This window comes from Oncorhynchus clarkii, chromosome 16, assembly GCF_045791955.1.
Source record: "Oncorhynchus clarkii lewisi isolate Uvic-CL-2024 chromosome 16, UVic_Ocla_1.0, whole genome shotgun sequence".
Taxonomy (NCBI): domain Eukaryota; kingdom Metazoa; phylum Chordata; class Actinopteri; order Salmoniformes; family Salmonidae; genus Oncorhynchus; species Oncorhynchus clarkii.
In genome coordinates this window covers 17,725,905-17,753,250 of record NC_092162.1, presented here as the reverse complement: position 1 = coordinate 17,753,250, position 27,346 = coordinate 17,725,905, and the positions used below count along the sequence as shown (strand labels likewise).

The 27,346-nt window shown below is 45.9% G+C and overlaps 2 protein-coding genes across 6 annotated transcripts in view; both read right to left on the bottom strand.

Moving 5' to 3' along the window:
• LOC139368080 (E1A-binding protein p400-like) overlaps positions 1–12,265 on the bottom strand; it is a 29,852-nt gene extending 17,587 nt beyond the window's left edge. Inside the window, exons 1-14 of one of the 2 annotated variants that reach the window (XM_071106636.1) lie at positions 12,184–12,265; positions 9,815–9,889; positions 6,481–9,695; positions 5,801–5,848; positions 5,221–5,475; positions 4,865–5,050; positions 4,193–4,532; positions 3,327–3,505; positions 3,108–3,186; positions 2,920–3,009; positions 2,567–2,743; positions 2,184–2,395; positions 1,751–1,928; positions 1,493–1,629 (exon numbers count right to left, since the gene is read on the bottom strand). In XM_071106636.1, coding sequence (XP_070962737.1) covers positions 1,493–1,629; positions 1,751–1,928; positions 2,184–2,395; positions 2,567–2,743; positions 2,920–3,009; positions 3,108–3,186; positions 3,327–3,505; positions 4,193–4,532; positions 4,865–5,050; positions 5,221–5,475; positions 5,801–5,848; positions 6,481–9,414 — 4,815 coding nt within the window. In that variant the 5' untranslated portion in view covers positions 9,415–9,695; positions 9,815–9,889; positions 12,184–12,265. Of the gene's footprint in view, positions 1–1,492; positions 1,630–1,750; positions 1,929–2,183; positions 2,396–2,566; positions 2,744–2,919; positions 3,010–3,107; positions 3,187–3,326; positions 3,506–4,192; positions 4,533–4,864; positions 5,051–5,220; positions 5,476–5,800; positions 5,849–6,480; positions 9,696–9,814; positions 9,890–12,183 lie in introns of those variants that run through there. The other variant, XM_071106635.1, reaches the window with a different exon arrangement.
• A 149-nt stretch (positions 12,266–12,414) lies between these two features.
• On the bottom strand, positions 12,415–27,271 carry LOC139368077 (fibrosin). 4 transcript variants are annotated; one of them, XM_071106623.1, is made up of 18 exons: positions 25,885–27,271; positions 23,290–23,475; positions 22,582–22,617; positions 22,434–22,463; positions 22,265–22,313; positions 20,787–21,147; positions 20,410–20,624; positions 19,888–20,186; positions 19,738–19,779; positions 19,512–19,610; positions 19,322–19,405; positions 18,628–18,666; positions 18,098–18,169; positions 17,546–17,699; positions 16,396–16,473; positions 16,030–16,113; positions 15,708–15,912; positions 12,415–15,503 (listed from the first exon to the last, which is right to left on the bottom strand). In XM_071106623.1, exons 1-18 carry the CDS (start codon positions 26,182–26,184, stop codon positions 13,910–13,912), a joined length of 3,927 nt encoding a protein of 1,308 aa, XP_070962724.1. In that variant the 5' UTR covers positions 26,185–27,271; the 3' UTR covers positions 12,415–13,909. The 4 variants fall into 4 exon arrangements, with proteins under 4 accessions (XP_070962724.1, XP_070962725.1, XP_070962728.1 ...); XM_071106624.1 differs by having other exon boundaries at positions 19,322–19,390; XM_071106627.1 differs by lacking the exon at positions 18,628–18,666.
• Between the last annotated feature and the right edge of the window lie 75 nt (positions 27,272–27,346).

Here is a 27,346-nt window from a genome sequence, read left to right as displayed (position 1 = left end):
TACGGCAGACACTAAGAAAACCGGCATGGGCGGAACTCGGGCTTTGTGATACATCAAATGAATTTGATTCATTAGAATGTGTGTTTTTGCGTGATATTCCAAATGCCTGTATCTCAATCAAGGTTTTGTTATTTTTATGTCCACTTGTTGTCATGTTGTATTTTTGAGCTCTCCTTTTACACCAGAGATCTGCATATAATGACGAGATGCACTTCTTCACACTAACAATGGGAGTCGTTGTCCCAAAGGCTAGAGGACAGTCAACAAGCTTAGGTCCAAAATAAGCCCATAGAAACGCATTGGCCATATTTTGACATTTGAGCAAGAGTGATACCTCTTACTTCGCCTCTTCAGTTTACACACACACACACACACACACACACACACACGTGCGCCCCTACCCCTGCCTCTCACGCCAACAAAGTTGAGAGATCACATCTTTCTCTCTGGCAAGCTGTTTCAACACGCTATTTGTATTTGAGGTTTAGTACAAAAATTGGTAATATGGACACCAACACATTGAGACATTATTTACTGTAATAGAGAAGTTAACTTTTTAAACTATGCCCTTTTTATGTCTCAACTCCTCAAATAGCGCGCAGAGCAGACACTACTAAAACAACAATCCATGTTTAGTCTGTTGCAAGCGGCATTGGTACAATGTACCATTAATATAACAGTGTGGCTAAAATGCTGCTGTCTAGTCTGTGTTTCATAAATGAGCAATAAGCATAAAACAATTATAAGGAATTGGCAACTCGTTGTCATTCTGAAAAAAAAGGTAGGCCACTTGATTTCAATGCCTGAACCAAGTGGACAGGCTAACATGCTTTTCAAACATTTGGAGACAGGCAGAAGGGTGTGTTCATAACAGTTCAACTTTGTTAGCTAGCAAATAGATCCAAGTTGGCTAAACTTAAATATAAAGGTTAGCTGGCTAATCACTAACACGAGGCCTTGAGGTAGTTGAGACCCGTGTTCTTGTTCTATAGCCAGATGCCTGCTACAAGAAGTTAGTGCATTATGCATAGTTCTAGTTAAATTTGTAACAAAAACGGCTTTCTTCATTGACTTGAAAGCCAGAAAAGTGATTATTGTAACAACAGAAAAGTAGCAAGTTATTTTCATTATTTTATCAAAATAGTTTATTAGTGGGTCTTATGGTTGTGGAAGGCTTATATTTAGCCTAGGTATAACTTCACTAGCCCTTAATTATTCAGATCATTGCTGTCTGTTGAAATGCGTGTATTTTACCCTTAATTGCACAACAACGCTTATTTAGAAAATAAACATCACAAAAAAAATGTTTTAAAAAACTATATGATTTTTAGGCCATATCGTCCGGCCATAGACGGTACAAGCTGGAGGACTGCCCAGAACAAAGTGCGATGGAGAGCGGTCCTCGTGAGGAGCGATTTGTGCTGAGTTGGTAACAATTTGATGATTTGTATCCATTTACAAGGGGATTTGGTGATTGTTGGTAGTGGTTTACCTGTCTCTTGAGTTTCCTCTCCTTCTGACTGCCGTAGTAAGTGAGGATTTTGAATCCGGGACACCAGCGCTTCAGCTCCATCTCCCAATTCAGCATCACACTGGTTGGCACGATGATCAGATGGGGCCCCCAGTTACCTGAACAACCAACTTGATTAAGTATCCGATATCCAGGCTGTGTGCATATCTTCTATTGTCCTGGTAAAACGTCAGTGTATGAATGGACGAAAGGACTGTAATGAATGACTCAATGTCTTACTCTTTTCACAGGCGAGGTGAGCCAGCAGGGCGATGGTCTGGATGGTCTTCCCAAGGCCCATCTCGTCAGCCAGGATGCCGTTGAGCTTCTTCTCGTACATGGTGACCAGCCAGTCCAGGCCGATGTGCTGGTACTCACGCAGCTGGCCCACCAGCAGGAAGGGAATGGGAGTTTTGACCTATTGACGAAGAACAAAAAAAATGACACAAATAAAGAGATGCAGACTAGTTACATTTCACTGCATCATGGTGGAATCCTAGCCACCCAAGCCAGCGGAGGCTGGTGTCGCTTTAGAAGTGGAGGACAGGCTTATTGGAAGGGGATGAATGGAAAAGTATCAACCTTCCCCTTAAGTCATCAACAAGCTTATAGCAAAGGATCCTTGTTTCATGTTTGATCATCTGGCCAGTGTCGGAAGGCATGGGTTACCCACCTTGGTTGTGGCCAGGGTATAGCCTTTGGGCTGGAGGCTCTCTGCAGTAGCAGCAATGTGGCTGATCTCCTTCTTGGGCCGCGGGCCGCTTGGCAGAGGGGGGCTGTGGTCCCCCTCCTTCAGCAGGATCTCCATCCCCTCACCGCACTCATCTTCCTCACTGTCCTCTTCCTCAATGTCACTGACCTCGTCCTCTTCACTGTCCTCGTCATCTGGCGAGAGGTTCATTGAGAAGAGGGGTAACGCAGTGAGGGTGGTATAATCAGGACAAAACACACATGCGTTTGACATGAAGTAAAAGCATTTCAAAATGTAGATTTTTTGGTTTGTAGGTCCATCTACAGTGAGAAGCTTCCAACATTGCTTGTGTGTGTGGGCAGTACCTGAGGAGGTGGTGTTGCTCTCCACATCACTTTCTTCTTCCTCGCTCTCCTCTTCCTCGTCTCCGGAATTTTCCGACTCCTCTGTGCTGGCAGGAGAGGCGGACGCCGAGGGCTCCTCGAAATCAGAGGCATACGCTCCTTTGTACTTCTCCAGCAGCTCCTCCACAGTCATGTCACCTGGCAGGGGAACGGGAAGAAAATAACGTTTAGAGCAGTCTTAAATAACAGATGTTACAGACAGGGATATAGCAGTTACTTGGGGCTTGAATGACAACAGCTTAAAAACAACTACGCAGCACATTGGAGTCATTATCTGTGCAGCAGATAGACGTTTTAGTAGTGTGGGTGGTAACCTTCTTTAGCCAAGTCATCAAGCTCTACTGCGTGATCAGCTTCCCCCTCCACTACCTCCTGGGCCGCGATGGTGTCCTCCTCGTCTTCAGCTGAGCACCACAGACAGGGACAAATAATTACACCAATGCTCACAGCCAAGTTATCCATTGAACAATGCACAACTACAATGGTATTACTAGGGCCTCACCATCCTCTTCGTTGGCTGTGAACTCTTCGTCTTCCCCCACTGTTGTTGACGAATTGTCTGAGCACTCCTCTTCCGAGGCCTGGGGAAGGAACAAAAGTCAGTCTCCACCGAATAACAACATTTACAGTATGATCAATGAAGTTGTAATGTGCACCAACGTATACAAAGGAAGGACATAGGAGTGCGGTATGAGTGAGCGGCTTTGCCAGTGGTACCCACCTGTGAATGAGGCCGTTTGAGGGTGCTGAGCAACTCTGCCAAGGACATGGTCCCTTCCTGTCTCAGCAGCTCCATCTCCTTCCTCTGGGTCTCGGCATCATTGCCGTCCTGTGCCTCCTCCACGTCGATGGTCTCCTCGTCATCTTCCTCCTCGCCACAGGGAGGCTCAAAGTCTCGGTCTGCAGACGGGGGGAAGAGAGACAGAGGAACGTTAAAAACCGGTCTGTTAAGGCATCTGGAAGCCGTGCAGGATTCAGTACCAGGATAAGTTTTGCTTCCATTAAGGCAGGCCAGGTCTGATGATTGGAATGTCAATGCACTTTAGAGAGGCATAATTGCATAATTTCTGGCGAGACATAAGGAGATGAGACTGGCCTCTTGTCAAGACAGCGCTTTCTCTAGTAGTTGAGCAGCCCTTGCACTGAAGTCACTGTTGACCTCCCAATGGCTTCCTGCACAAACAGCAATTTGTCAGCAGCCTAAACCAACAGCCACAGCCAGTCTGGTCACTGGACTGACATCACTGAGCCTGACAGTTGCTAATGGAGACTAAAATACAGGAGCACCACCTTAGCAACAATCTTACAGAATAAGCTTTGGACTAATATTAGCAATTGATTGCATTTAAATAGCACGTTTCACAAGGTCTCAAAGCGACGCATCCATCAACAATGTGTAGCATCAACTGGTGGCACACAGCTGGTATTTCACACCAGGATGCACTACATACAACACATCAGCTGATCTAAGAGCTGTGGCTACAACAACCTCCTTATGTTGTAAATTATAGGTAGGCAAGGACTAGAGATTCTGAATTGGAGCAATCTGGATTCACAGGAACCAATTAGCAAAGAAACAGTCCTCACCATCCTCATCCACAGCAGGTGGAAGGGATTTTTTGGGTGGCGAGGGTGCAGGTTCACTGTTCCCAGCCGGTGCAGTTTCCAGGGCCTGACTGAGGAGGTCTGAGTATTTCTCTGTCTGGCCCACGATGAAGTCCAGCTGGAGGTCCAGGGCCTTCTTCCTCTTCTCCTCTAACCGGGACTGCTGCTTGTACTGCACCACCTTCTCAACACTGCCCCAGAAGGCCCGGACCTCCTTGGCTACGTTGGAGGCGACTCGTCTGATTTTGGCGTGCTCGTCCCGCTTGGCCTTCTCCTCCTTCTGCCTTAGCTCCTCGTGGTGTCGCATCACCATCCGCACCACCTGCAGAAACATACATATCTTTTTGAGTTCCTTTGAACTTTTTGAACCTAACCTGAAATCATGATGGCAGTTAAAGGAGATATTCACCCATTTTGAATGTTATACCGTTTCTGTGCATCTCTGAGCGGTGTTCTATCGATTCCTGGGGTCACTTCCTGTTTTCATTTGTATCTGAACTATTGCCGTTGAAGCAGGCAGAAATACAGCCGGTATGTTTTTACACCCCTGCTTTAAGCCATCAGTAGGTAATACCAATCTCTCTGCATTATGGATTCCACTTTGGATAGGTGCCAAGCGATGTGAAATGAAAATGATCTATGGGAGCCTCTGACCTTCCTGGCGACCCCTCTCTTCCACCTTCTCTCCTGGGCAAAGTCAGCAGAGAGCCACTGCATCTCCTCACACAGGTAGTCCCAGTGCACCTTGGGCCGGAGCGGCTCTGTCAGACGGGTCAGTCGCTTTATAGACCAGAAGCCTTCTCTCTTCAACGCTAGGGTCCTGCCCTCTATCTCAGCTTCCTACAACAACACAACACAGTTCACATCCGGAAGCAAATAAATAAAGTTTTTCTCGTCTAGACAGTTGTTTAATTTTGATTATTCAGAACTATTCGATTGATTATCCAAAACTATTCAGTTGACATTTAGGAGCAAAGGTCAGAAGGATGAGCAGAAGAACGCTGACTCACGTGTTTGGCCAGTTCAGCCATGTCGGCGTGACGCTCCATGCGGGGTCGATAGGGAGTGACCGGGTCCGATGGGGAGGAACCTCCCAGGCCCATAGAGGGCGGGGAGAGGAACCTACCCCGGGGACCTCGGAGAGCGAGGGGAGTAGTGCTGGGAGTCCAGTCACTGGAGGAAGATGGGCTAGGAGAGGGGGGTGAAGAACAGGGCGAGAAGGGAGACGAACTTGGAGTGACCCTGTCTGCTATCCACTGGCGTACCTGGAGATGAGAAGGTAACGAGGACTTTTGAGCAGGACCATAACAAGACTGTGCCTACAGGAACAGAGGCCAAAACATGCATAAAGATCACAGAAAAACCTGTCTCAACACGATGTTGCACATCAAGCTGTCAACAATTCTCTTTGAAATCACATGCGGCACTGAAGACAAAACAAACAGATGAATATTCTGTAGCCTACACCCGTTCAAACTGTGCAGTGTGTGCGCCACCTGCCATCTCAGGTGAAAAATATCAGCTGAACGATGGTTCAGTGATCATTCTGCAAGTGTGATCCTATCGGAGTGTCTGGTACCCACCGCTTACCTTTGAGAAAAGGGCCTTTCTGTCTGGCCTGCTCTGTCTCTGCTCATGCTGGAAAACACACATGGCTTAACATGCGGCCAACTTTAAATCACTCGGGCAAAACACTGCATCATGACAGATCATTTCATGCAACAAATGGAGAAACAATTTAGAGAACTGAGAATGAAAGGCTATCATTTGAAAACATGCTGAAAACATGCTGAAAATGAACGTCTTTAAATAAAAGCATTGAATTACGCCTGCGTGTTCATTTTTCATCACCTGAAAAAAAGTCCCATGCTCAAAAACTAATCTGAATGATAAACGTATGACTTGTAGCTTTGCACTTTCAACAGGATTTCATGGAATTGCCTCATTCAAATATAATCGCAGCACCAACTGAGCCAGCTACATTTTCCTACATTTAACTAACCATTGCATATTAATTATAGGGCAAACACGGTCAACCAAGCCAAGCTCCAAATTCTTCAAACCAAAAGGGGAGTTTATTATATAGCCAAATTAAATGTTTCAAAATTGCACATCAACACATTATACCTTCATTAAACAATGAAAATATGCATAATAAACAAGTAAACATAAAAGTAGAAAAATGTTATTGTGTGCCGCTGGCAGAGCAATCGTTTTTATGCGAAAATAATTGTCTCTGTCGATACATGGAAAGCCATTTTGGGGCATACCTTGCTCTCTGCCGGGCTGTGGGTGACCATGCTCCTGCGGCCAGGCTTGGCCTCCACTGCCAGGTCAGCCTCCCCATCACTGCTCTCCTCCTTGGCGCTGCTGATCCCTGGGCCCTTCACACCAGCTAGCCGTGGCCGGATAACGGGGAGCGGTCCCGACTGGCTCCCATCACAGGAGGAACTGGAGAGACTACTCCTCATCACATTGCCTGATGTTGAGGACAACTTGGGGTCAGAGAGGTGCTTGGAAGGTGTGTTGCCAATGGTGGGAGGGTTTAGGGTTTGGGAAACTGTCACTGCTTTCCCCATGGAAGTTTTGATCGAAGTTAATGCCCCTCTGTCAGATTTGCATGGCGTGGGACCAGAGGGAGGGAGCAGATGGGGCTGGGATGGGGTGTTTGTAGAGGTAAGTGCTGCTGTGGGTTCTCCCTTGACGGAGGGCTCTGTCTGGCCTCTATGAATGCAGAGAGCCACAGGCTCCTGCACAGAGACGGTGGCTGCCAAAGCTTTGGGAGGGCACTCTACCACAGGCGCAGTGTCTGAGCCAGAGCTGGGGCTTCTAGCACTAGGATGTGTCAAGCTGTTGCTTTGCTGCACGCACAACCCCAACAATAAGGAGGGTGGATGTTTGAGGAGAGGGGTGTCCCCACGCTTTAATAGGAGGAGCTTTGGGTCGATGACGCCAGAGGAGAGCGCAGACCTGGAAGCCTCCGGTTTGACCTCGGTTGTTGATGTCACATTAACAGCACGATCAACATCCTGCTGGGTATGCACTGGGGTTTCTGTCAGAGTTGGACAGGGCTGTGGATTTTCAGGACCTTCATGAGAAGAAACACAGGACTCTGGTTCTGTAGTACTTTGTAAGGTAACTCCTGGTACCACTTTAAGAGGACAATTCTGCCCTTTACTCTCTGACAAGTGTACGGTAATTGGCGAGGAGAGGACTTCAATACTGTGTTGACTGGTTGACTGTACAACAACCTCTGTTAATTCTTCCATTGGGGAGACAAGAGAAGACTTTCTGGTCGTTGACCCTACTTCAGTTTCACCTGGCAGCTTTTGGGTGTCACTCAGATGGGTGGTTGGGGAAACGCTCACCCCTCTATGGTCTGAGACAGCTGTGCTGGTCTCCATACAAGGTGCTGTAGCTTCTGTACAAGTGTCCGCCTGTCCAACTGTTGTATCTGATCCTGGGACAGTTATGACTAAATCAACCTCACTTGAATCTTCCACCACAGCAGCGTCCACTTCAGTAGTTGTGTTTTCGGGTTCTAAATTATGTCTTTCATCAGTCATCTCTACATCTTGTGTGGACAGACTAGGAATAAAGTCATTTGAACAGACCTCCATTTCTGAGAGACCGTGATCTGATGAAAGGGGGCCTTGCTGGATAATGGCTTGATCATTGTCATTACCCGTTTGAGGGGGAGTTGGCAGGTGTATGTCTTGTCCCTCACTGGCTGTACAATTCTCAGAGTGTTCAATAAGTGGGTTGAATAAGTTTACTTCATAGCTTGGGGAGAGAGACAGTCTCTCTCCAACAACTTCTGTTGCAATCTCCTCCTCTGCAAAGCTATAAATCTCAAATTCTCCAGCAGCCAGTTGGGACATTTCGATATCCGAATGGGTCCCTTCAATAAACGACTTTGTTTCTTCAGAAGAAAGTTCAGAGTTTAATTCAATAACATCATGTTCTTCCAGGAGGATACACTGACTAACCTGCACCTCCTCAGACAACTCCAGGCTGGTCTCTCCTCCAAGCATCACAGCTCCTTGATTGTCAGTTGAGAGGACATGCGCAGACACCAGTGAAGTCTCCATCCTTGTTACGTGCTCAGGATTAGACATCTGAACTTCAACAGATTGTTCTGTCTGCATTGAGTCTAGTTCTAAACTGAGGAGGTGGTGGACATGAGGGGTTGCTGCTGTTCTTGACGTCTCGTGTAGAAAAGAGCTTTGTGACTGGATTGTAAGGTTGGCTGAGGGTTCGGCCATTTCAGTCTCCTCCTCTGCCCCGTTAGCCTCAATCTGTTCCTTCGGTTGAGGTGGACTTTTTTCGTTATCGCTCTCACTCTGCCGGTCAGTTGAGTAGCTTGGGGTGGAATTTCCACTGCCAGGAGGCGTGTAGGGTACAAGTCCAGAGTATTTAGCTCCTGGCTGTGGGGTCCCGGATACGTCAGTTGGTGGGGCTGGGAGTGGCATTTGTGTGTGTGAACTCCCAAGTGTGACATGTCCACTCTCAGATGGTTCTGTAGGCATTTCAGGTTCTTGTGGTCCCTGCTCCACAGCATTAGCTCCCGGCATCTCTTCTTTGTCGTCATTCGAGTTCTGCATGGTGATTTTAGGTTCTGTGGAGATGTCGGTTTGTTTCCTCTCACAGTTGTCAGCGATGGGCTGCTCAGACTTTTGAAGAATGCCTGCTTGCTCTTTGACCTCAGACAGAGGTCTGTGGCTGGCCTGAGTCGCCTGAGTAGGCAGAGTTGTTTGAGGCTGCTCCATCCCTCTGTCTTCTTTGTGGTCTGGGACTTTATCTTTATTTGGGCTGAGGGGAAGAGGGGAGGCCGTTGAGAAAGATTCAGAGGAAAGGTTTCTAGCTGGGTGTTCCCTGCTAAGTTCCTCCATTCCAGTCTCTTGTTTATATTCCAATTTCTCTGTCTCCGGGAGAGGCTGTCGATGTTCTGTCCCACTGACGACCACCATTCCACCTGCACCTCCCTGCTGCAGAGCCTGGTCCTGACCTGGTCCAGCAGCGCCCGTCTGTCTGTCTGTGTGGCTGCGGTTATCAGTTTGTGACCCGTAATGCAAATCTTGCGCTGTTCCATCCGTCTGTATGTCAGAGAATCTGTCTGAGTGAGACTCTGTAGAGACACTAGGATCCTTGGGGTGCGATGGGCCCAATCCTCCTTGGACAACCTCAGCACCACTATCCGACATAGCCCCTTCTTCACAGCTGTCCTTAGTTTTGCCGTTGGGGTGACTCTCTGTGGGTGAGTTCTTTTCACTGACGTGTACGCGTCTTTCTGGCTGTGACGTGGCCGTGTTATCCAGTGGTGGCAGGGGCGCAGCAGGGACTGGATGCAGGGCATGCTGGGATGACCCAGCCACATAATGCTCAGCCTGGGGGTCGCCAGCCAGCACAGCCGGAGGGGTGCACTGTTGCACCACCTCCTCCCCAGAGCTTCCTCCCTCTGTGCAGCTCTGGCTACACACTGCACCTGGAAGAAGAGCGAGGAAGTTGTCAGTTGACGTAGATAAGTACAGTACATGTATTCAGAGCGAAATTGTTTAATCATTTGTCAAACTAATTCAGTGTCTCTGGTTAAAGAATGACTACCTGTCTGTGGTGTGGGACACAGATCTTCAGTGCTTTCCTCTTCCAGGATGCTGATTAAGGTCCGGTCCACATATTCTGATGAAATATACAAGTGTTTAGAAGGTAACCTCAGAGTCCAATTATCTATTCTACTGTTCTCTGGTCTACAATAAAATGTTCCATACCATCATAGAACCACACATTATGGTCCAACTCTGGTTTCATGCGTTTCTCTGAAGAGTTGCATAGGTGTACAGTACTGGCCAATGGCAATTAATGAAATTGGCAACACAGTTAGGCCTACACTGTAAACTATTCATGAATCAAACATATTATATGGGGCGGTGGTTTGTTGTGTGAGTCAAAGTTCACAACGTAACGTTATAATGTTCCAACAGAATTGAGCAGATAGGTTTCGATTTAGCGACATGGCATTATCAACATATGCACGCGCTCTGGTTTTAATGTCTATGATTTTGACACACGGGCCTCCAGCCATTGAATTCACAGTGTAGCTACACTTGCAAATGCAATTCATTGCTGGGTCTACTAATCTGGACATGGCATGCGCAGTGGTAACATTCATTTGTGTTCTTATAGCAAAGTGACACTTTTCGTGCGCTCTTCAGATAGTATTGTTTCAATAATTGGATTAGCTAGTTCGCCAGTTAATGTAAGGTAGCAACAATAGTACTTAGCTAGCAAGCAACAATAGTACCTAGCTAGCTAACTAGCAAGCAACAATAGTACCTAGCTAGCATGCTTGCTAGTTGACTATACAGCTTTATCTATATGAGAGTTGTTGGCCCAAATACCGATGCATTCAACTAGGCGCGCACGCGCCCCCATCCCACCCGAAGTTATGTAATGGTCTGGGCCTTTATAAATACATTTGTTATTTGCTTGAAGCGAAAAATGTTTTAAAACGCCGAATTAAACCCCACTTCCCCATGCACTACTGAGGGGGACAATTACTCGTGACGTCATTGCGCGGGGTCAAATAACCACAAAACTAAACCTTGACATCATACATGTATATAGTGAATTAATATAAAATAATTTACCTCAACATTAAAATAATTACAAAATAAATTGTTGCTGCAATGTTCCTTGCTAAAATTTTGCAACGATTACGAGGGGAATCAAGGGGGTTCGAGTGACCCCACACAGTCCAAGACGTGAAGTAACGTCTAACGGCGTGGAGAGCTGGTGGCAGTTCTTGCTAAATCCTTTTGCACCGCAGCAAAACGGACTGGTATAAGGCAAATTCCATGCCAAAGCCACTGTTTGGCCATGGTGTTAGCTAGGTTACGTTACATGTTCTGGATGCAGGTGAAGTATACAGAAAAATGAATTAACAACTTTATAATTGCGTCATCAACGACCTGTGTTGTATCTATGCTGCAGTGGAGCATGCATACAATAGTAACTTTGGTAATTCTCAATTTCATAGATTGTCAGAAGTAGCGGAATCCTGTGTTCCGCCGCGAACAATCCCCCTTAGTGTCCCCCCACTACTTCCTCCATAGCCCCCCCCCTTCTCATGGCCGCCATCTTAAGTTCCCACCTACCTGAAATTTCCGAGCTGTTTTCTTTTACTAAATTCTTATTGAAGGAGTCGTCATCCGGATAAAATCTTACTCAATCCGTGATGATAGTATTCCAAACTGTCTCTCGGTACCCAACGAGGTACGACTAGGTCCGTGGGAAGAAGTTAAAATACGGACCGAAAGAGAGCGGGTTCGGCTCGCCGAATCTAGCATTTGCGGGGAGGAGACTTTAGACGCAGCGAAATGGTGGAGAACCGCTGCTGACAACGTGAAGAAGTATTATCTCGCGAGAAGTTGCCAGGCACGCCACTGCATTTTTTTTGGGACAAGTAGTTGGAAGACAGTGCGTGGATTGCTTTAGTTGAAATTCTAGCAAATCCCATGATAATTTAGGGGTTCATGTTTTGTTTCTATTCTCTGGTTGGATTTTATATTATTTTCATTCAATGTACTCCACTAGGGTTTCATTCATTTACCTGGTTATGGCAAATGTTTATTTATTCTATTTCCATAGAAAAGTACCCAATTCCCCTACACCTTTCTGTAATGTATTTGTGGTTTCTACAAACACAAATGGACTCAATAATGCAAAATAAGTAACCTTATAAACCTTACAAATCGAAATAGCATGTATTACTAGATACTGGTAGATAAAAGCTTTCATTGTAAATCATAACAGGGCTTTGAATGTGACAATAAGCAAATCACCATTGTCAAATCAAGAATCTATTTGACAAGGAATATGAATTACCATTACTTGCTTGGTGGTCACAAAACACTTTAGCCATTTACAATTGTAGATGGGTCAGGATGCTGAAATTGGACTGGGTGCTTGCCTACCATTGTCTCTACTGAAGGCGTTAGTGCTGGGCTGGAACAAAATCCTGCTCTCCAAGGTCGGCGTTGGAGCTCCACGCTGTATGCGCTCTTCAAATAAACTTACATTCTGGAAAGCACAAACATTTCAGAGTACATAAAGATGTGCTCAGTCATCCCTTTGCAGTTTCTGAACTCTGACATCTATTAAGACACCAAGACAACCTAAAAAAATAAAAGACCCACAATCAAGTAACCAACAGTTATTTTAATAATTCATCTTTGTGGACTATAGGGGAAGGGGTTTGAAAGGTATAAAATGGTCTTATTAAAATAAATCGACCCAAATGTCTTTTCCTTCTCTCAGTATACCCATAGTCCAGTCCTGTGTACCGATTCTTTTTTAAAGCCTCCTGTTCTTCCATGTATATAAATTATCTTTGTTCATGGAGCATCAACGTGAAAATGACTTGCCGGCAGGCATTCATAGTCCAAAATGTGATGTGACACCAACACAAACCTCCCTCAGTGTATTCATCATATATTCAAAGATCTGATCCACGAAGAAGCCAGAGGTTGTTATGGTTGTCTTACTCACGTTTACAAGCATTTCCTTTTTCCGTCAAACAACTGTTACTGCTTGATGTGGAACAACTTGAAATTGTTACTGAAAGGGGAGTGCATTGGTGATACCTGAAACAATGACAAATAACAGTGAATATATTTATTATCATTATAGAAGATAAAATGTTAACAATAATAATTACAAAGGCAATTTCACTAGACTACTATATTAGGGTCCTGCTCATATGTCAAGTCAGAAGAGAAATATTGTCCACTGTGTCGGCACAGTATACATCAGTCTTTCTATTAAATACAAGAGGTGGAGCCAAGGATCTTAGATCACAGAGGAGTGGTGAGGAGAAGAGGTACAGAAGCATACGGTTCTTTAAAGATTTAGAATCTTCAAAAGTTTCATCAATAATCTAGTCTTTTCACAATTACAGAGGACAAAAAAAAAAGAGAATTATACTGTGCTACCATAATTATTTTGCTCATCCAGAAAACATCCCAACGTTTTATTTATGCAAAGGGATTTATATATCCCCATTAGTTGGAACAAGAGAAGGATGAACGATTCATGTGTACAAAATGTGCACATCTCTCAGAGCTCATCTTATCACACCTGAAAAAGCTTGCTTGAAACCTGATCATATTCAATTGGGAAAGCCTTCTCTCTGCCTCTTTGTACAGCTACCATTATTGTATACATCATATGGACAAAGAACAAACCTTAAAATAATAAAACACTAGGAAGCACAGAAACCATGTACCTTAAAATTGCACTGATTGAACCATTGTGAATGTGCTGTGTCGCCCCCATACAAGTCTCCTCATATCCCTTCCCTATCTTCAAACCCAGCAACACCCTTTGGGGGGCTCATTGGTCGAGATCAGAGATGGGCAACTCTAGTCATCAGGGGCCTGATTGGTGTCACACTTTTGCCCCAGCTAACACATCTGACTTAATTATCAACTAATCATGATCTTCAGTTTATAATCAAATTCATTTGAATCATCTGAGTTTGCTAGGGATGGGAGAAAAAGTGTGACACCACTCCAGCCCCCGAGGACTGGAGTTGCCCATCTCTGGTCTAGAGCCTTAGTGAGTTGTGTGTTTCAGGAAGCAGAGTGAGAGCAGCAAAGTAATCCTGACGCTTCCCTTTGACTCCTCCGGTGTGTCCCTGTACTATCTGGACTCGCTGTCTTTGTGAGAGTACATGGCCAAGTCCCCGGGCCCACCCAGTCTACGGGTTGGGGTGGAAGACCTGCTGGTCACAGATGGAATGAGTGGAGGGGGGGCTCCTACGGACAGTGCCCCCACCAGGCCAGCAGGGGTCTTGGCCAGGATGCCATTGGGCACGTGGTGCGCGTGTAGAGGCCCCAGGCGTGAGTAAAGGCCGGGGTGGTGGGGCGAGTGGTTGGAAGCTCCAGGCTGGTGGAGGTGTGAGTGGGAGAGCATCCCAGCGTGCAGCTGCTCCAGGTGGGCAGAGTGAGAACCCGGTGGGAGGTGGGAGCCCGAGAGGTGCGGGTGAGAATGCATCCCAAAGTAGCGTGCCCTTTCAAAGTCTTCCCTCAGGATCTGGGCACGCTGCTGCTCATCCATGAGCCCACCACCTTGGGGACCCAGCTGGGGAGGGCGGTCAAAGTTGTGGGCCATCAGGCCAAACTCCTGGCGGGCCGAGGAGGCAGAGGAGGTAGGAGGGTGGTGGTGAGGGTTGTTTGCAGCCACCGCTGCTGCCATGGCAGCCGCCCTCTCGGCCTCCAAGAAGCGCTGAGCATGCTGGTTCTGGAGCAGCCGGGCCAGGTGGGGGTCGGAGCGCAGCGCCAGGTGGGGGTCTGAACGCAGAGCCATGGCCTCCCGGCGTTGCTGCTGCTGCTGTTGGGCGGCGAGCTCCCTCCATGGGTCCCATGGGAAGCTGTGGGGGTGCTGGCCATGCCCCTGGGGCAGGCCGTGGGGATGGGTGGAGAACCTCTCTCCCCCTGGACCCACTACTATCCCGCCAGCCCCTTGTGTGCTCCCTAGGTAGGCCTCAATGGCGGCCTGCGCTCGGGAGCGCTCCAGGATGGAGAGGTGATGGTGAGGGTTGTGCGGGGTGGGAGGAGGCAGGGGCAAGCTGGGTGTGGGAGTCAGAGAGCGAGAAGAGGGGGTGGCGGAGCGGTGGTGGTGAGGGCGGCTGTTGGGCCGATCGTAGTTGTGGCTGGGGGGCAGGGAAGGCGGCAGGGAGATTGGCACGGGCTCCGGTTCTTCCTTCCGCTCCTCCTTGACCTTGACCGGGGGGAAGAGGGGTGGAGGCTTGGGCAACGGGGTGGTGGTTCGGTCAGGCTTCTTGCCCTGGGACAGAGAGGTGACTGTGGCTGAGGATAAGGCAGGGGGGCCTCCCTCTCTTTGTGAGGAGTGGGGGAGTTCGTTATGTAGTCCGTGCTGCGCTGGGGGCTGCTGACGGGGGTACAGATCCAAGGGCGAGGGGGCACCGGGTCCCGAGGGTGGGGGAGTCGTCAGCACGGAGGAAGAAGAGGAGCGAGGCCTGTCTCTGTCTGCTGCAGCTGCTGAGGACGAAGGGCCTGGTGGAGGTGGCCTGGAGGAGAGCGGTCGCTTGTCCCCGTCTCGGTCCCTGCTGTGGCTGCGTGTCAGATCCTCAGTGAGACCGCTGGGGCCTCCAAGGGGGCCCCCATGTCCGTTGATGTGGGAGACAGGGGTGCTGCTGCGATGCTGCTGGAGCTTGAGGGCCGGGGAGACCGGAGACATCCGCACAGGTTGACGACCATATAGCATATTGTCTCTGAAAAAGAGGATTGAAGTTGATTGATAAGTGGTTGCGGGGAGAGATATACCAATTAAGCACTCAAATCAAAAACAGCATTAAAAATGTGTTGAGTAACGTGAACCGAATCAGACAGAAAACTACTATAGAAAGATAAGTTCAAACAACATATTTAGGAACTAGGTTGATGAAATATGTTTGAGTGAGGCCGTTGTCTCTCACCGGTCTTTCTCGTCTTTGATGTGAATAATCTCTCTCCTCTCCATGTCCTTCCCCTGGTCCCGTTCATCCCTCTTCTCACTCCCCTTGGCCCAGCTGGGGCCGGCGAATGGGGGAGGCCCATTGTGCAGCCGGTTCCATGGGTCATGAGGGTTGGGTAAACTCCCAACTGCAGGAGGCTCCTTGTGGCCAAACACTGAGCTGTTAGCTAGAGACGGAAAGACGTTGGAATAATGTTAGTCAATTCAGTAGACAGTACAAATTATTATCCAAGGAGTAAGGACAAATGATTGTTCCTTTTTGAGGAAGAGAAATGGTGACTCACCCAGCGTAGGGCTGCCCAGTCCCCCGAAGGCACCAGAGCCCAAGGCTCCGAGAGGTGCGAACGGAGGTGAGCGGCCGTACGGGTCTGCAACACATGCGCATATAAACATCAGGACTGAAGCGGACACAAACCTTACAGCATCAAACCTCTGGCAATACTCACTGTTATTGTTCAGACTCACTGGAGCACAATCTACTTTAGTCGCATGTTCTAAAGTCACTATGCTTAAATTGATTATCTAGGCTAATACGGTGTTTCAGAGACCTGTGAATATGCTAAACAAAGCAGTTTGAGACAGTATCAAAATAAGAATTGTTTACCAAGGGTGCAAGTGGCACGGATGCGACCTTTGAAGCAGTCTCTTACCTAAGTGTGCAGTTGGGGTGAGGAAAGAGGAGTGGGGCGTTGCTGGTGGGATGAAAGGAGATGATGGATTGACTCCACCTGAGGGAAAAGGGAGCACACACCAAAATGTCAAATAATATGCACACCTCTACATAATACTTTAAAAAAGGTCCTCAACAGTCATTCTGAAAAGTACTTTCTCTCTCATATCTAACTAAGTTTGAAAAGACAGGCTGAGTGGGCGAGGAGCTTATATTCATGAGCTCGCCTTGACTGACAGCTCTTTGAAACGCCCATGCCAAGCAACTTGGATGCAGTGAGAAATGTTGCAGTAAAATCCTCTCAAGCGAATTTGGTGACACAGAAAGCAACTCATGATAGAATTGATGCAATTTCACTAACAAAAATATACATCTCCCGTTTGGCATGTCTCTTGTGACGCATTTCTCAGCAGCACTGATGGATGTGTTGACAACTGCGTCTGCATTTTTAACAACCCCCTTCTTTTGTTCAATGCTATCAGAAGACCTAGCTAGCCAGTAAGTAGCTAACACCAGACATAGATGAAAGGGGAAACACAAGTATCTTTGCCATCAATGAATAGGGTAAACTTTTAATTACATTTGCTAGCACCATACAGTGACATTTTGGCACCAGTAGAGTAGTTATCTAGCTATACAAACCAAGTCCCTCTGCAAACACGCCTTCTCCGATGTTGGTTACAAGGCGGTACTTACTTAAATTTGGTATGTGAATATCATGTTACCATTGGTGTATTAAAATGAGAGTTCAGGTGATGTCCCGTAAATAACGATTCAAAGTGTTTGACATGGGGGAGCGAACCCGTAACTTTATCAATGTAGAAGCAACAGTCATTTTTCACACGTCGGTCATCATTACTGGTTTCCTTCAAATATCATCCCATTTCATGAAGAACATGATTGACTGTGCTCATGACCTTTAAACATTGCACATATCAGATGTCAAATTTGATAAATCTACTATTCATAATAAAAACTGTAAACAATTTACTAACTATTTGCCATGTCAGGGAATCTTTTCTCTTTTCCTGTGGTTTTTGAACAGCCCATAGCTCTCTCTCTCTCTATGGTGCAAACAACTGCTGCCCCTTTTCTTCGAACATATCTGGCAAGACCACAAAAGCACCCACCAGCAGCTGTGAAGAGGCTGGCAGGTCGGTTCAGGTCGTGAGCAGACGGAAGGCCACCTCCGAGGGGCCCCAGAGGGCCCAGACCCCCGGCCCCTGGAAGACGAGCCAGCAGCTCGTTACGGAAGTCCAACTTGTGAGGATCTGCCTGCATCAGCTGAGAAAGAGGGGAGTGGTGGTTAGTCAATGCAATGGCCATAGCATTTTTAAAGTGAGATGAGGGCAGTGGAAGGTAGACCCCTAAATGGCAGGTAATTAAAGAAAGAAAACAAGTCGGTGGGCAGTATGAGCCAGAAAACTTTAGAGAACTATTTACAGATAATACATATAAATAAGAGCAGATTAGAATATTGTTTACAGATCAGAAATTGCAAATAGCTTTTTCAATAAACATGGACAACTAAACCAATATTGTTACGATTTTTTTATATTGACATTGATAAGAATGTTTGAGTGGTAGAATTTCCCCGAAATACTTTCTAATACAGACTGGATCCGAATGAAGTCAAATAATAAACATTTTAAAAAAGTGTGAAATGTTTCACAAGTCATTACCTTCACCTTCTTCTGATGGCTCAGAATCATCCATGCCACACGTACATGCATTGCACACCACTTCCCTGGTTTCTGTGTATTCAAAAACACATGATTGACTGTGATCCTGTTTAGCTTGCATTAAGACTTAAGGCCTTTGCACAGAGTCAGATGCAATGGTGTTAATGTCTGCCGTATGAAATGTTTGTCTGGCATAGCATGAACGTGAGTATGGTGGAAGAAGTACAGTTAAGTAAGGCAAACAGCATTAATAAACAAATTATAGGTCAGTTTCTTTTTCCTAGACAAAAAACAAAAAAAATATCAGAATCCTTCTGATTCCAAAATGAGTAATGACGGAAAGTTGCAGAGTTTCACAGTAGGTGTGCCAAAAGTCAGAGAAGAAGTCAGACTTGGTGTGCAAGGGCGTTTAGTCGAATAGTTTTGAATCTGACCAAGAGTTAGTAGGAACACCAACAGAACAGTGACAGTGTGATAACACTTTTAAAAAAATGTATTCAAGGGCTGATAAAGCAGCCGACTTTTCTTACATTACTGACTTTCAACGACGTCCCAAATGGATCAGTTAGCTATAAAAATAATAAAAAAAGGAGCAGTAAACCATGTTTGTTAAAGGCCCAATGCAGCCGGTATTATAACAATATCAAATCATTTCTGGGTAACAATTAAGTACCTTGCTGTGATTTTAAATTGAAAACAATGGTCAAAAAGAAACAACTAGCTTCTTAGCAAAGAGCAATTCCTCAAGCAAGAATTTTGCTATGGCTGTCTGGAAGTGGTCTGAGTGAGAAAACAGATAATTAGCTGTCATTGGCAGAAGTTTGGAACTCATTCTTATTGCTCTATTAACTAATTTACCACACGGTGATGTCATCATGAAAGGCTAAAATGCCATTCAACCCAAACAGGCAGAAATTTCAGGCGGTCTTTTCAAACAGCTCGTTCTTTTAGTGTATTATAATAATTTAATGAAATCGTTCCAACCTCAGTGTGGAAATATATATAAAACACAGGAAAATAATTTGACTGCACTGGACCCTCTATCCAACTGTTTGCTAATTGTTGTCCACTTTTTCCTGCATTGACTACTAGGCCCAAGTCTTCGCACACAATGCCTTTATACTCACGCGTATCGTCTAGCAACTCAAGCCTATACTACAAGCTTCCGTTGTAACCATTGCCATGATATATTCTATAATGTCACAGTTATACGGAGCATCTTACCCTGGGGTCTTTGGGCTGCAGGTGGTGAGGCACACCTCCCAGTCGAGCAGTCATCTCAGGACTCGTTCTCTGGGGGGCAAGAGGCTGTATCAAAACACAGCAAATGGTTCTTCATCTAGACAACAACATATAATCCATTGACTTGTAAAATAACAATCTCTCAGGGAAATGTGGCAAAAGCTCCACTCACCTTAGGCTGGAAGGCTCCTTGCAAAGAGCTGAAGGGCCCAGTGGGAGGAAGCACAGGCTGGATGCCTGGCGCCGAGGGAGCAGGGTACTGTGGGAAGAACTACACCAGCCACACATACACAGAGAGGCTGGTTAAAACGATACTCTTCAGACCCCTACCACGTTCATCTCAACATCCACCTCAAATGTATAAACACACCAATTCTGGAGCATGTAAACAAACTCACAGTGTTTCTGTAGAGCCCCTCCATCTTGCCATACTTCTCAAACTAAAAGATTAATACAAAAAGTGGTAAGTTACATGCCAACACTAGCATTTCAAGGCAGAAGCTGCTCAATAAAACCCAATGTGAGAAAGGTAGCATGTCATCTCTTACCAGGTGCTGAGGCGGTGGTGCGGAGGTGTTGGGGTGCAGGAAGGGGGTGAAGTGTTGGTGTGTATGTGTGTGCTGGTGCTGGTGGTTGTGCTGGTGGAATTGGAAGGCCAGTGGCTGGACGCTGGCCTGTGAGGAGCGGCCTGAGGAGCCCGAACTGGAGCTGGCCCCCGACGGACCTCCGGGAGTAGAGCGGCCTGGCCCACCACCGTTACTCTCAGCCCCAGGGACGCTGCGGCGGCCCTCGCGGTCCTGTGAAGCCAGGAAGTGAGAGTTCAGGCCCTGGCGCAGCAGGTCTTGTTCTGCAGTAAGGGAACAGACAGATCAGAATTAAGTTATTATTAAATCAGAAACATAGAACTCATTTTACTACACTGTAACATTAGGCTGTCCATGTACCCATATGAAGCTAAGAGCAGCCCTGATTGGTAAATAAAACCCAAATATTTGCAATTATGGTTGACGATCTGACAGGCTGTGGGGTGAAAAAAATAGCACTACACATTGGTGCCAACTGTACACTACCTGCTCCTGAGTGGGACGTGAGGAGAGGAGGTGGAGGGGGAAGCCCAGGGGAGGAGGTGAACAGGGAGCCGGAACGCGAAGGGGGGCGTAGAGATCCTGACGACCCTGGACCTCTCATGAGGGACATCGATAAACCGGTAGAGGGAGTTGGGGGTCGCATAGACGACAATGAAGAAGCAGCAGAAGAGGACTGGGGTTTGACTGAGGTACCGTTCCTAAGGAGAGTGAAAACAAGTTTAGACAACAACAAAAAAAAGAAGTAGAAAATGCATGTTTGCTTCAGCTGTCCAAAAAGTTGTGGTAGTGGAAGTAGTTGTTTTTACTGCCGAATTAATAGTGTGAACTGCTAGGCAGACCTGGTAGTACCAGTGACTGACCTGTTGTTGATGCCCATGCTGTAGATGGATGGGTGTCGCCCGGGGAAGGTGAGGAAGGGCTTGTGTTTGGAGCGCGGCGGGCTGGGGTCGTGGTGGGGGTGGTGGTGAAGGCCGTTGCTGCTGCCGCCGTTAAGCTGGCCGGGCCGTGTGACCGTGGCCGGGGAGAGGGACGGCAGGCAGGAGAAGGAGGTAGACAGGGGCTCGGGGTAAGGCGGCTCCAGGCTCCTTTCCTGGCTGCGCTCCAAACCAGAGACACGTGGGGTGACCGCCAGCCGCGAGAGGCCACAGCGGCCTGGTAGTGGTAGTAGAGGGCAGCCTTTGCCCATAGAAGAGGCAACGCTCACAGGGATAGGCTCCATAACTAAAGGGCGAGAAAAAAAAAACACTGCATAATTTCAAATGAGTGCATACTTTGTTTCACCCCAATGGTCCTAATGTGGAATCAGTACCCTTACCGATATCATGGACAGTAATGGTTTGAGAAGATTCCATTTTAAAGATACACACACACATTACCAGGCAACAAATATTTACAATTTAGGTCAGCTATGCTGGCCAATGGAGTCCCTTCGGAAACCCACCTACCGAAACATCCAATAATGGAATTTATAAATAAATTCTCTGGGCTCTCGAAAAGACTGATCGCTATAATATATAAACACCTTTTTGGAACAATAATATTCTGAGCTAGTCATTAAAAAAAAGAGTATGGTCCACAGATCTAATTGAATCTGAACCACCCTTATAATATGGAAAAACTTGACCTTCGCATCCCGTAATCCGAACGACCAACTACAAAATGCATGAATTCAAATATTCAAAGCCTCCATCTATTACGTTACTTAACAATGATAGTTCCTTGAATATCTCAATCAGAGAAGAATACTGCTAGCAGGCAGCACTGCCGCAAAAAAAAAAAAAGAAGATGTTGGCTCAGATGCAAACCACATCACTCCCTCCCATTTAACCTGTGGACACAGTTACTATTAGAAGTTAAAACAGAATTATCGTTAGTGAGAATGAATGATAATAGTCAAGGAACAATTGAGGCCTGGGCAAATATACTTCACTCTAAAGAACAATCTCAGCTAAAGACCAACACCTTCAAACCAATTCTATATATTTATATAGACTATTGTTACTTTCTTTGCTTTCAGGCCCACGGGGAAGCGGTGGTACGGGGGAAGGGAATATAAGTGGAGAAACGGGGGATCCTGGTTTTTGGGTGGATTGGTAAGGGGTGGGAGGCATGGTTTCTGGGTGGGAGTAGAGGATGCGGGGAGGTGGCATGGGTTCTTTGTATGCATTCATTTGATTGTTTTTGTACCTGCAACCCCCTCTCTGAAAAAAGAAAATTACAAAACTGAATAAAAAAATAAATCAATGAGTGTACACTGAAAACAAAAGTCACCAAATGACAAGAGCATATTTATAAAGCAAAGGCATACAGCTATGGGAATGAGAGAACAGCATTTTACCTTTCCTGGTGCTGACAGTGAACATTGGCTCCATTTCATTGTCAGAGGCCTAGGGGGATGAGAGGAAAAACACAGTAGGTAAATCTAAACCTAACAATAGGCAGGAACAATAGTGCAACTCCAAAAATGAATCTTCATTTTGTGTAGTTTGATTCAAGCAGTCCCTTACCTTATCTGCTGACTCGCTCTCTGTGTCACACTAAAAGAAAACATTTTTTTTAATTGCTACATTTAGATGTGCCACAACATTTGAAAAACGCAGCTGTATCCTATGGACAGCTTAAGTACTGTATCAATAGAAGTATAAAGAAACTTACAATGTAGCCAGTCTCCAAGAAGAGGATGCTCCCAACCTAAAAAAAATTATAATAGATAATATGTAAAATATATGGTATTCACCTTCAACATAAATGTTGGCCCAAGCCTTAGGCAGGTGGGACATTACAGGTTAGGCAGGATCTGTATCCTGGGATAGTTCAGACGTCAAAGCCTTTCCAGAATCAATTTGTACTTCTTCTGCAACTCCCAGCCTAGTAGTTTGAGGAGGTCCCTTGGTTTCAACTTTGCAGATGGTTTTGTTGAGTTGCTATTCTTGCCTTCACATTCTTTGACTATGACTTTTTCAGGACTAAACACCCCTGAATTTCCAAATTATAATGTGTAGGCTAACCTTTCCCTAGGTTGGGATGCATAACACCTGAAAATCCAGTGTCAAAGAGCAGTCATACTCTAAATATAGTTTCCCCATCGACAGGGTATTTAGCAACTTGAAATAATCTTCATGTCTGTCTGACCTGGAGTTAATACATCCCCATCGTTCCATTTGAAGCTCGGCCGACACGTTGCTATAAGTTGTCACTATTAAGTGTTACTCAGCCAGTGCTCCTACTAGCCCTGTAGGTCATTCAAGGTTTTGAATTCACTTCAGTCTGAATATTTGAGATGAACAGGCCAGCTAGTTCCCAAAAACAAGAGACAAATGGGTCGCAATAGCTAGGCAACCATACCGCCGGTGTGCTGCTTACCTTAACCTCGGTCTTTCTTCTCTTCTTTCTATTCCTATTACAACAGCTGCGGGAGAAGCTGGGTAGGGCCCCTTCCTCTGGCTCTGAGACGAGCCCTCTGCCATTCTCCTTTGGGCCCCTTTTTCTCTTGCTCCCCCTCCCCATGAGCATGGCAGCACGTTGGTTAGGCTTCATGGAGCAGTCCATCTTGATAGAATATACATCGCAATGTTAAACAAGCGGTACAAAATTGTTACAAGCTGATCAAACCGGACGCCTGCGAGTGCATGTTGATTTTGCACCCCACACCAGACACGATCAGGATACGCAGGTTGAAATATCAAAACAAACTGAACCAATTATATTAATTTGGGGACAGGTTGAAAAGCATTAAACATTTATGGCAACTTAGCTAGCTTGCTGTTGCTAGCTAATTTGTTCTGGTATATAAACATTGGGTTGTTATTGTATCTGAAATGCACAAGGTCCTCTACTCTGACAATTAATCCATAGATGAGAAAGGAATTCGGTTAACCGTTTTGTCACCTTCCTTGGGCTTCTTTTTTACTTCTTTGGACTTTATATGGCGGTTGGCAACCAACTTAACAGTGCATTACTACAACCGACTGGAGTGCGGACGTCAGTTCATCTTTCAAATCACCCACGTGGGTATATGCTCCTAAACACCAATGTGTAGATGGCTTGTGGGTGGGTATATGCTCTTAAAAACCATTGTGGAGATGGGAGAGAACGGACTTGCAGCGCGTTGAGCGTCACAAATAGAAACCATTTCTATTTTAGCGCATGGCCACGCAGACGCTTGCTGAGGCGCTCAAACAGTGTGGGTGCAATGATTGATGTATGTGTACACTTATTTTGCAACGCACGTGAGTGGTGTGGTCAGCATGTTAGGTTTACTGAAACAATGACAACGATTTGATTGACTTCCTAGTATTTCACACAAGTTTTAAGCAGCTCATGTCTTGCCTTGATAGCCACCAAGGACATTCTTGCCACCGACATTTAATTGGCCAGAAAACTAACGAGGAAGCCTCGACTGAGAAATTAATAGCATAGTCAGTGATGACTTGCCCGGACACGATTTCAGATTGTTTACAATGATATTGCATGTTTCAGCAACTCAGTTTTGAAGGTTGTCTAAAGTATGGATACTAGATTGCTGCCATTCAACTGCCCCCAGAGCATGCTACCTGACCAAAAGTATGTGGACACCTGCTCATCAAACATCTTATTCCAAAATCATGGTCATTAATATGCCCCCAACCCCCTATGCTGCTATAACAGGCTCCACTCTTCTGGGAAGGCTTTCTACTCAATGTTGGAACATTGCTGCAGGGACTTGCTTCCATTCAGCCACAAGAACATTAGTGAGGTCAGGCACTGATGTTGGGTGAATAGGCCTGGCTCGCAGTTTGGAATTCCAATTCATACCAAAGGTGTTCGATGGGATTGAGGTCAGGGCTCTGTGCAGGTCACTCAATTTCTCCCACACCGATCTCGACAAACCATTTCTGTATGGACCTAGTTTTGTGCACGCTGTCATTGTCATGCTGAAACAGGAATTGGCCTTCCCCAAACTGTTGCCACAAAGTTGGAAGCACAGACTCATCTAGAATGTCATGCTGTAGCATTAAGATGCCCTTTCACTGGAACTAAAGGGGCCTAGACCAAACCATGAAAAACAGCCCCAGACCATTAATTTTTCTCCGCCAAACTTTACAGTTGGCACTACGCATTCAGGTAGGTAGCATTCTCCTGGCATCCGCCAAACCCAGATTTGTCCCTTCGGACTGCCAGATGGCAAAACGTGATTCATCACTCCAGCCGACACTTGGCATTGCTCATGGTGAACTTAGGCTTGTGTGCAGCTGCTCGGCCACAGAAACCCATTTCATGAAGCTGCTGACAAACAGTTATTGTGCTGACGTTGCTTCCAGAGGCAGTTTGTAACTCGGTAGTGAGTGTTGCAACTGATATTGCATGGCTGTGTGCTCCATTTTATACACCTGTCAGCAACAGGTGTGGCAGAAATAGCTGAATCCACTCATTTTAATGGGTGTGCACATACTTTAGTATATATAGTGCATATCAAATACGTATCCTGAAATACTGGATTGTGTGGGGTTTAAACTCAAGAGAAGAACAAGACTAGTTATTGTTGGTCTAATGTCAAGCAGATTCCTAAACCTTAGTATAACCTAGGCTATTTGTATTTACATAGGGTGCTTAGTGTACACAAATAATTAAGGTTGTTAAGACACATTAGAGAAGATCATTGTATCCAATGGCTTTCATTGTGGTTGTTGATTGGATTGTTCAAAGTGTAAATTAACTCAATTGTAAGAAGTTCAATGCACAACTGATTGACACCTGGAGGGGGTGTTAACCTAACTAGTGACCAAGTAAAGACAAAGAGATAGAGGGAGGACAATCCACTTCTGTGGAGACCATTGTGTTCCATCCAAAAACTGTTGATGTGTGTTAGTTTGATTTATTCCAGGACCAAATGTTATTTACATGAGGTTGAAGTTCATCATATCTGAGTATTGTGTTCAGGGTAAGATTGTGTTCACATACGGAAATACAGAGACTTACCTCCAGGGCCTCAATGCTGATGAAGCTGGCAATTGAGAAGCCATCGATGATGTCCTCCTCGCAGGACACCGACACTCGCTTCCTCCGTCGAGGAGGCCTGTGTCTGGGGCTGGTTCGAGATTCTTTACCTCCAGGACCGTGTACAGATCCTGATCCACAAAGCTCCCTTTCCGAGCCCGAGGAGGGCGATGTGGCCCGCTGCACAGCGAGGTCTACTCTTCTCCTGCGCCGCTCTCTGTCTCGTTGAGAACGGGAGCGTCGGCTGTGTCTGAACACACTACTTCGAATCGGCCCTTCCATGTCAAAAAAAACAGCACCAGTCCCAGTCTGACCGAAGGCACTTGAAAAATCCGGCACGGTGGCACTTTCCTTAGACCAAAAAGAAACACCAACACAGGTCCACAACGGAGCCCCTGTTTAAAATGGCGTTAATAGTAGTCTATTATTTAGCGTCTTTTGCGGACAGGATGGCATCTGTGCTTTTCTCTCGGCGAACTTTGACTGTCATGTCAATGCACGAAGATGCTATCTTTATTTCCAGAATTGTTGGTATTACTGTTCAGCAGGAGTAACCCCAGGAAGCTATTGTCAAGACATGGCTGATTCTAAGTCTCAAAAGCTAGCTGGCAAGACAAAAAACAAATATGCGTATGTAAACAAAATCACTAACTCTAGCTAACCAACTTGCGTTGTTAGCCGTTTTTCCCCCAAAACGTGTATTTTATAGCAATGTTACGTTTACTGATGTAATACTGAAATGTGAAGCATACCCATCTCGTTCCAATTAAAATTTCGGCAAGAGCTGACAAATGAGCTCGCTAAAATCGCTCATTAGCCAATGATAGCTTAACTGCTAACTAGCTAAACGGACAATAGCTCGATAGATAGCTACCTGCCACGGAAAATAACCAGAGTAAGATATGTGTTGCTAGTTTAAAGCATATATCACTGTTTATCCAACTAATTTAGCGCAGCCACACTTATAAGCAGCTAGACAGTTAACTGTTTTTGTAGCTAAGCTAACTTGAGCAATACATGAGAATTATATCCACTTGCTAGCTGCTAGCTAGGCTAATGCTACATAGATACATGTATGTCCATACATGTAAGTGCTTTATTATGCTAACCTTGGGTAGCTAATTAGTAGCTAATTAGCATGTGTATCGCAAACTCAATGTAGCTAGTTATCACGGAGTAGGCACGTTACTTGAGTAAAACGCATTCTTTAAAAACCGTCTGAAATATTGATTAGCACAAAATCCATAACTACCCTGCAGCAGCTGGGAGTAAAGCTAGCTAACATTTTCCAGTCTGACGATGGGCCCGATACGAATGGTTGTATTATCGTTGAAGACCTAACTAATCCACAAAAATGGTTTTGTTTACACCAAGACTGAAGTTATATGGCGACTGTTTGGCCACCCACCATCCGTGTGTTATCGATGTGTCTCTTCCTACACCA

Bases quoted from the DNA above. Each gene is read 5' to 3' on its own strand.
- LOC139368077 (XM_071106623.1), bottom strand. From the start codon at position 26,184: ATGGAAGGGCCGATTCGAAGTAGTGTGTTCAGACACAGCCGACGCTCC. The intron at 20,625-20,786 runs GTCAGTCACTGG...CACTCTCCTTAG, and splicing joins AGCATGGGCATCAACAACAG to GAACGGTACCTCAGTCAAAC. The intron at 18,667-19,321 runs GTAAGATGCTCC...TTATTTTTATAG, and splicing joins TGCAGCCCAAAGACCCCAGG to CTAACTGATCCATTTGGGAC.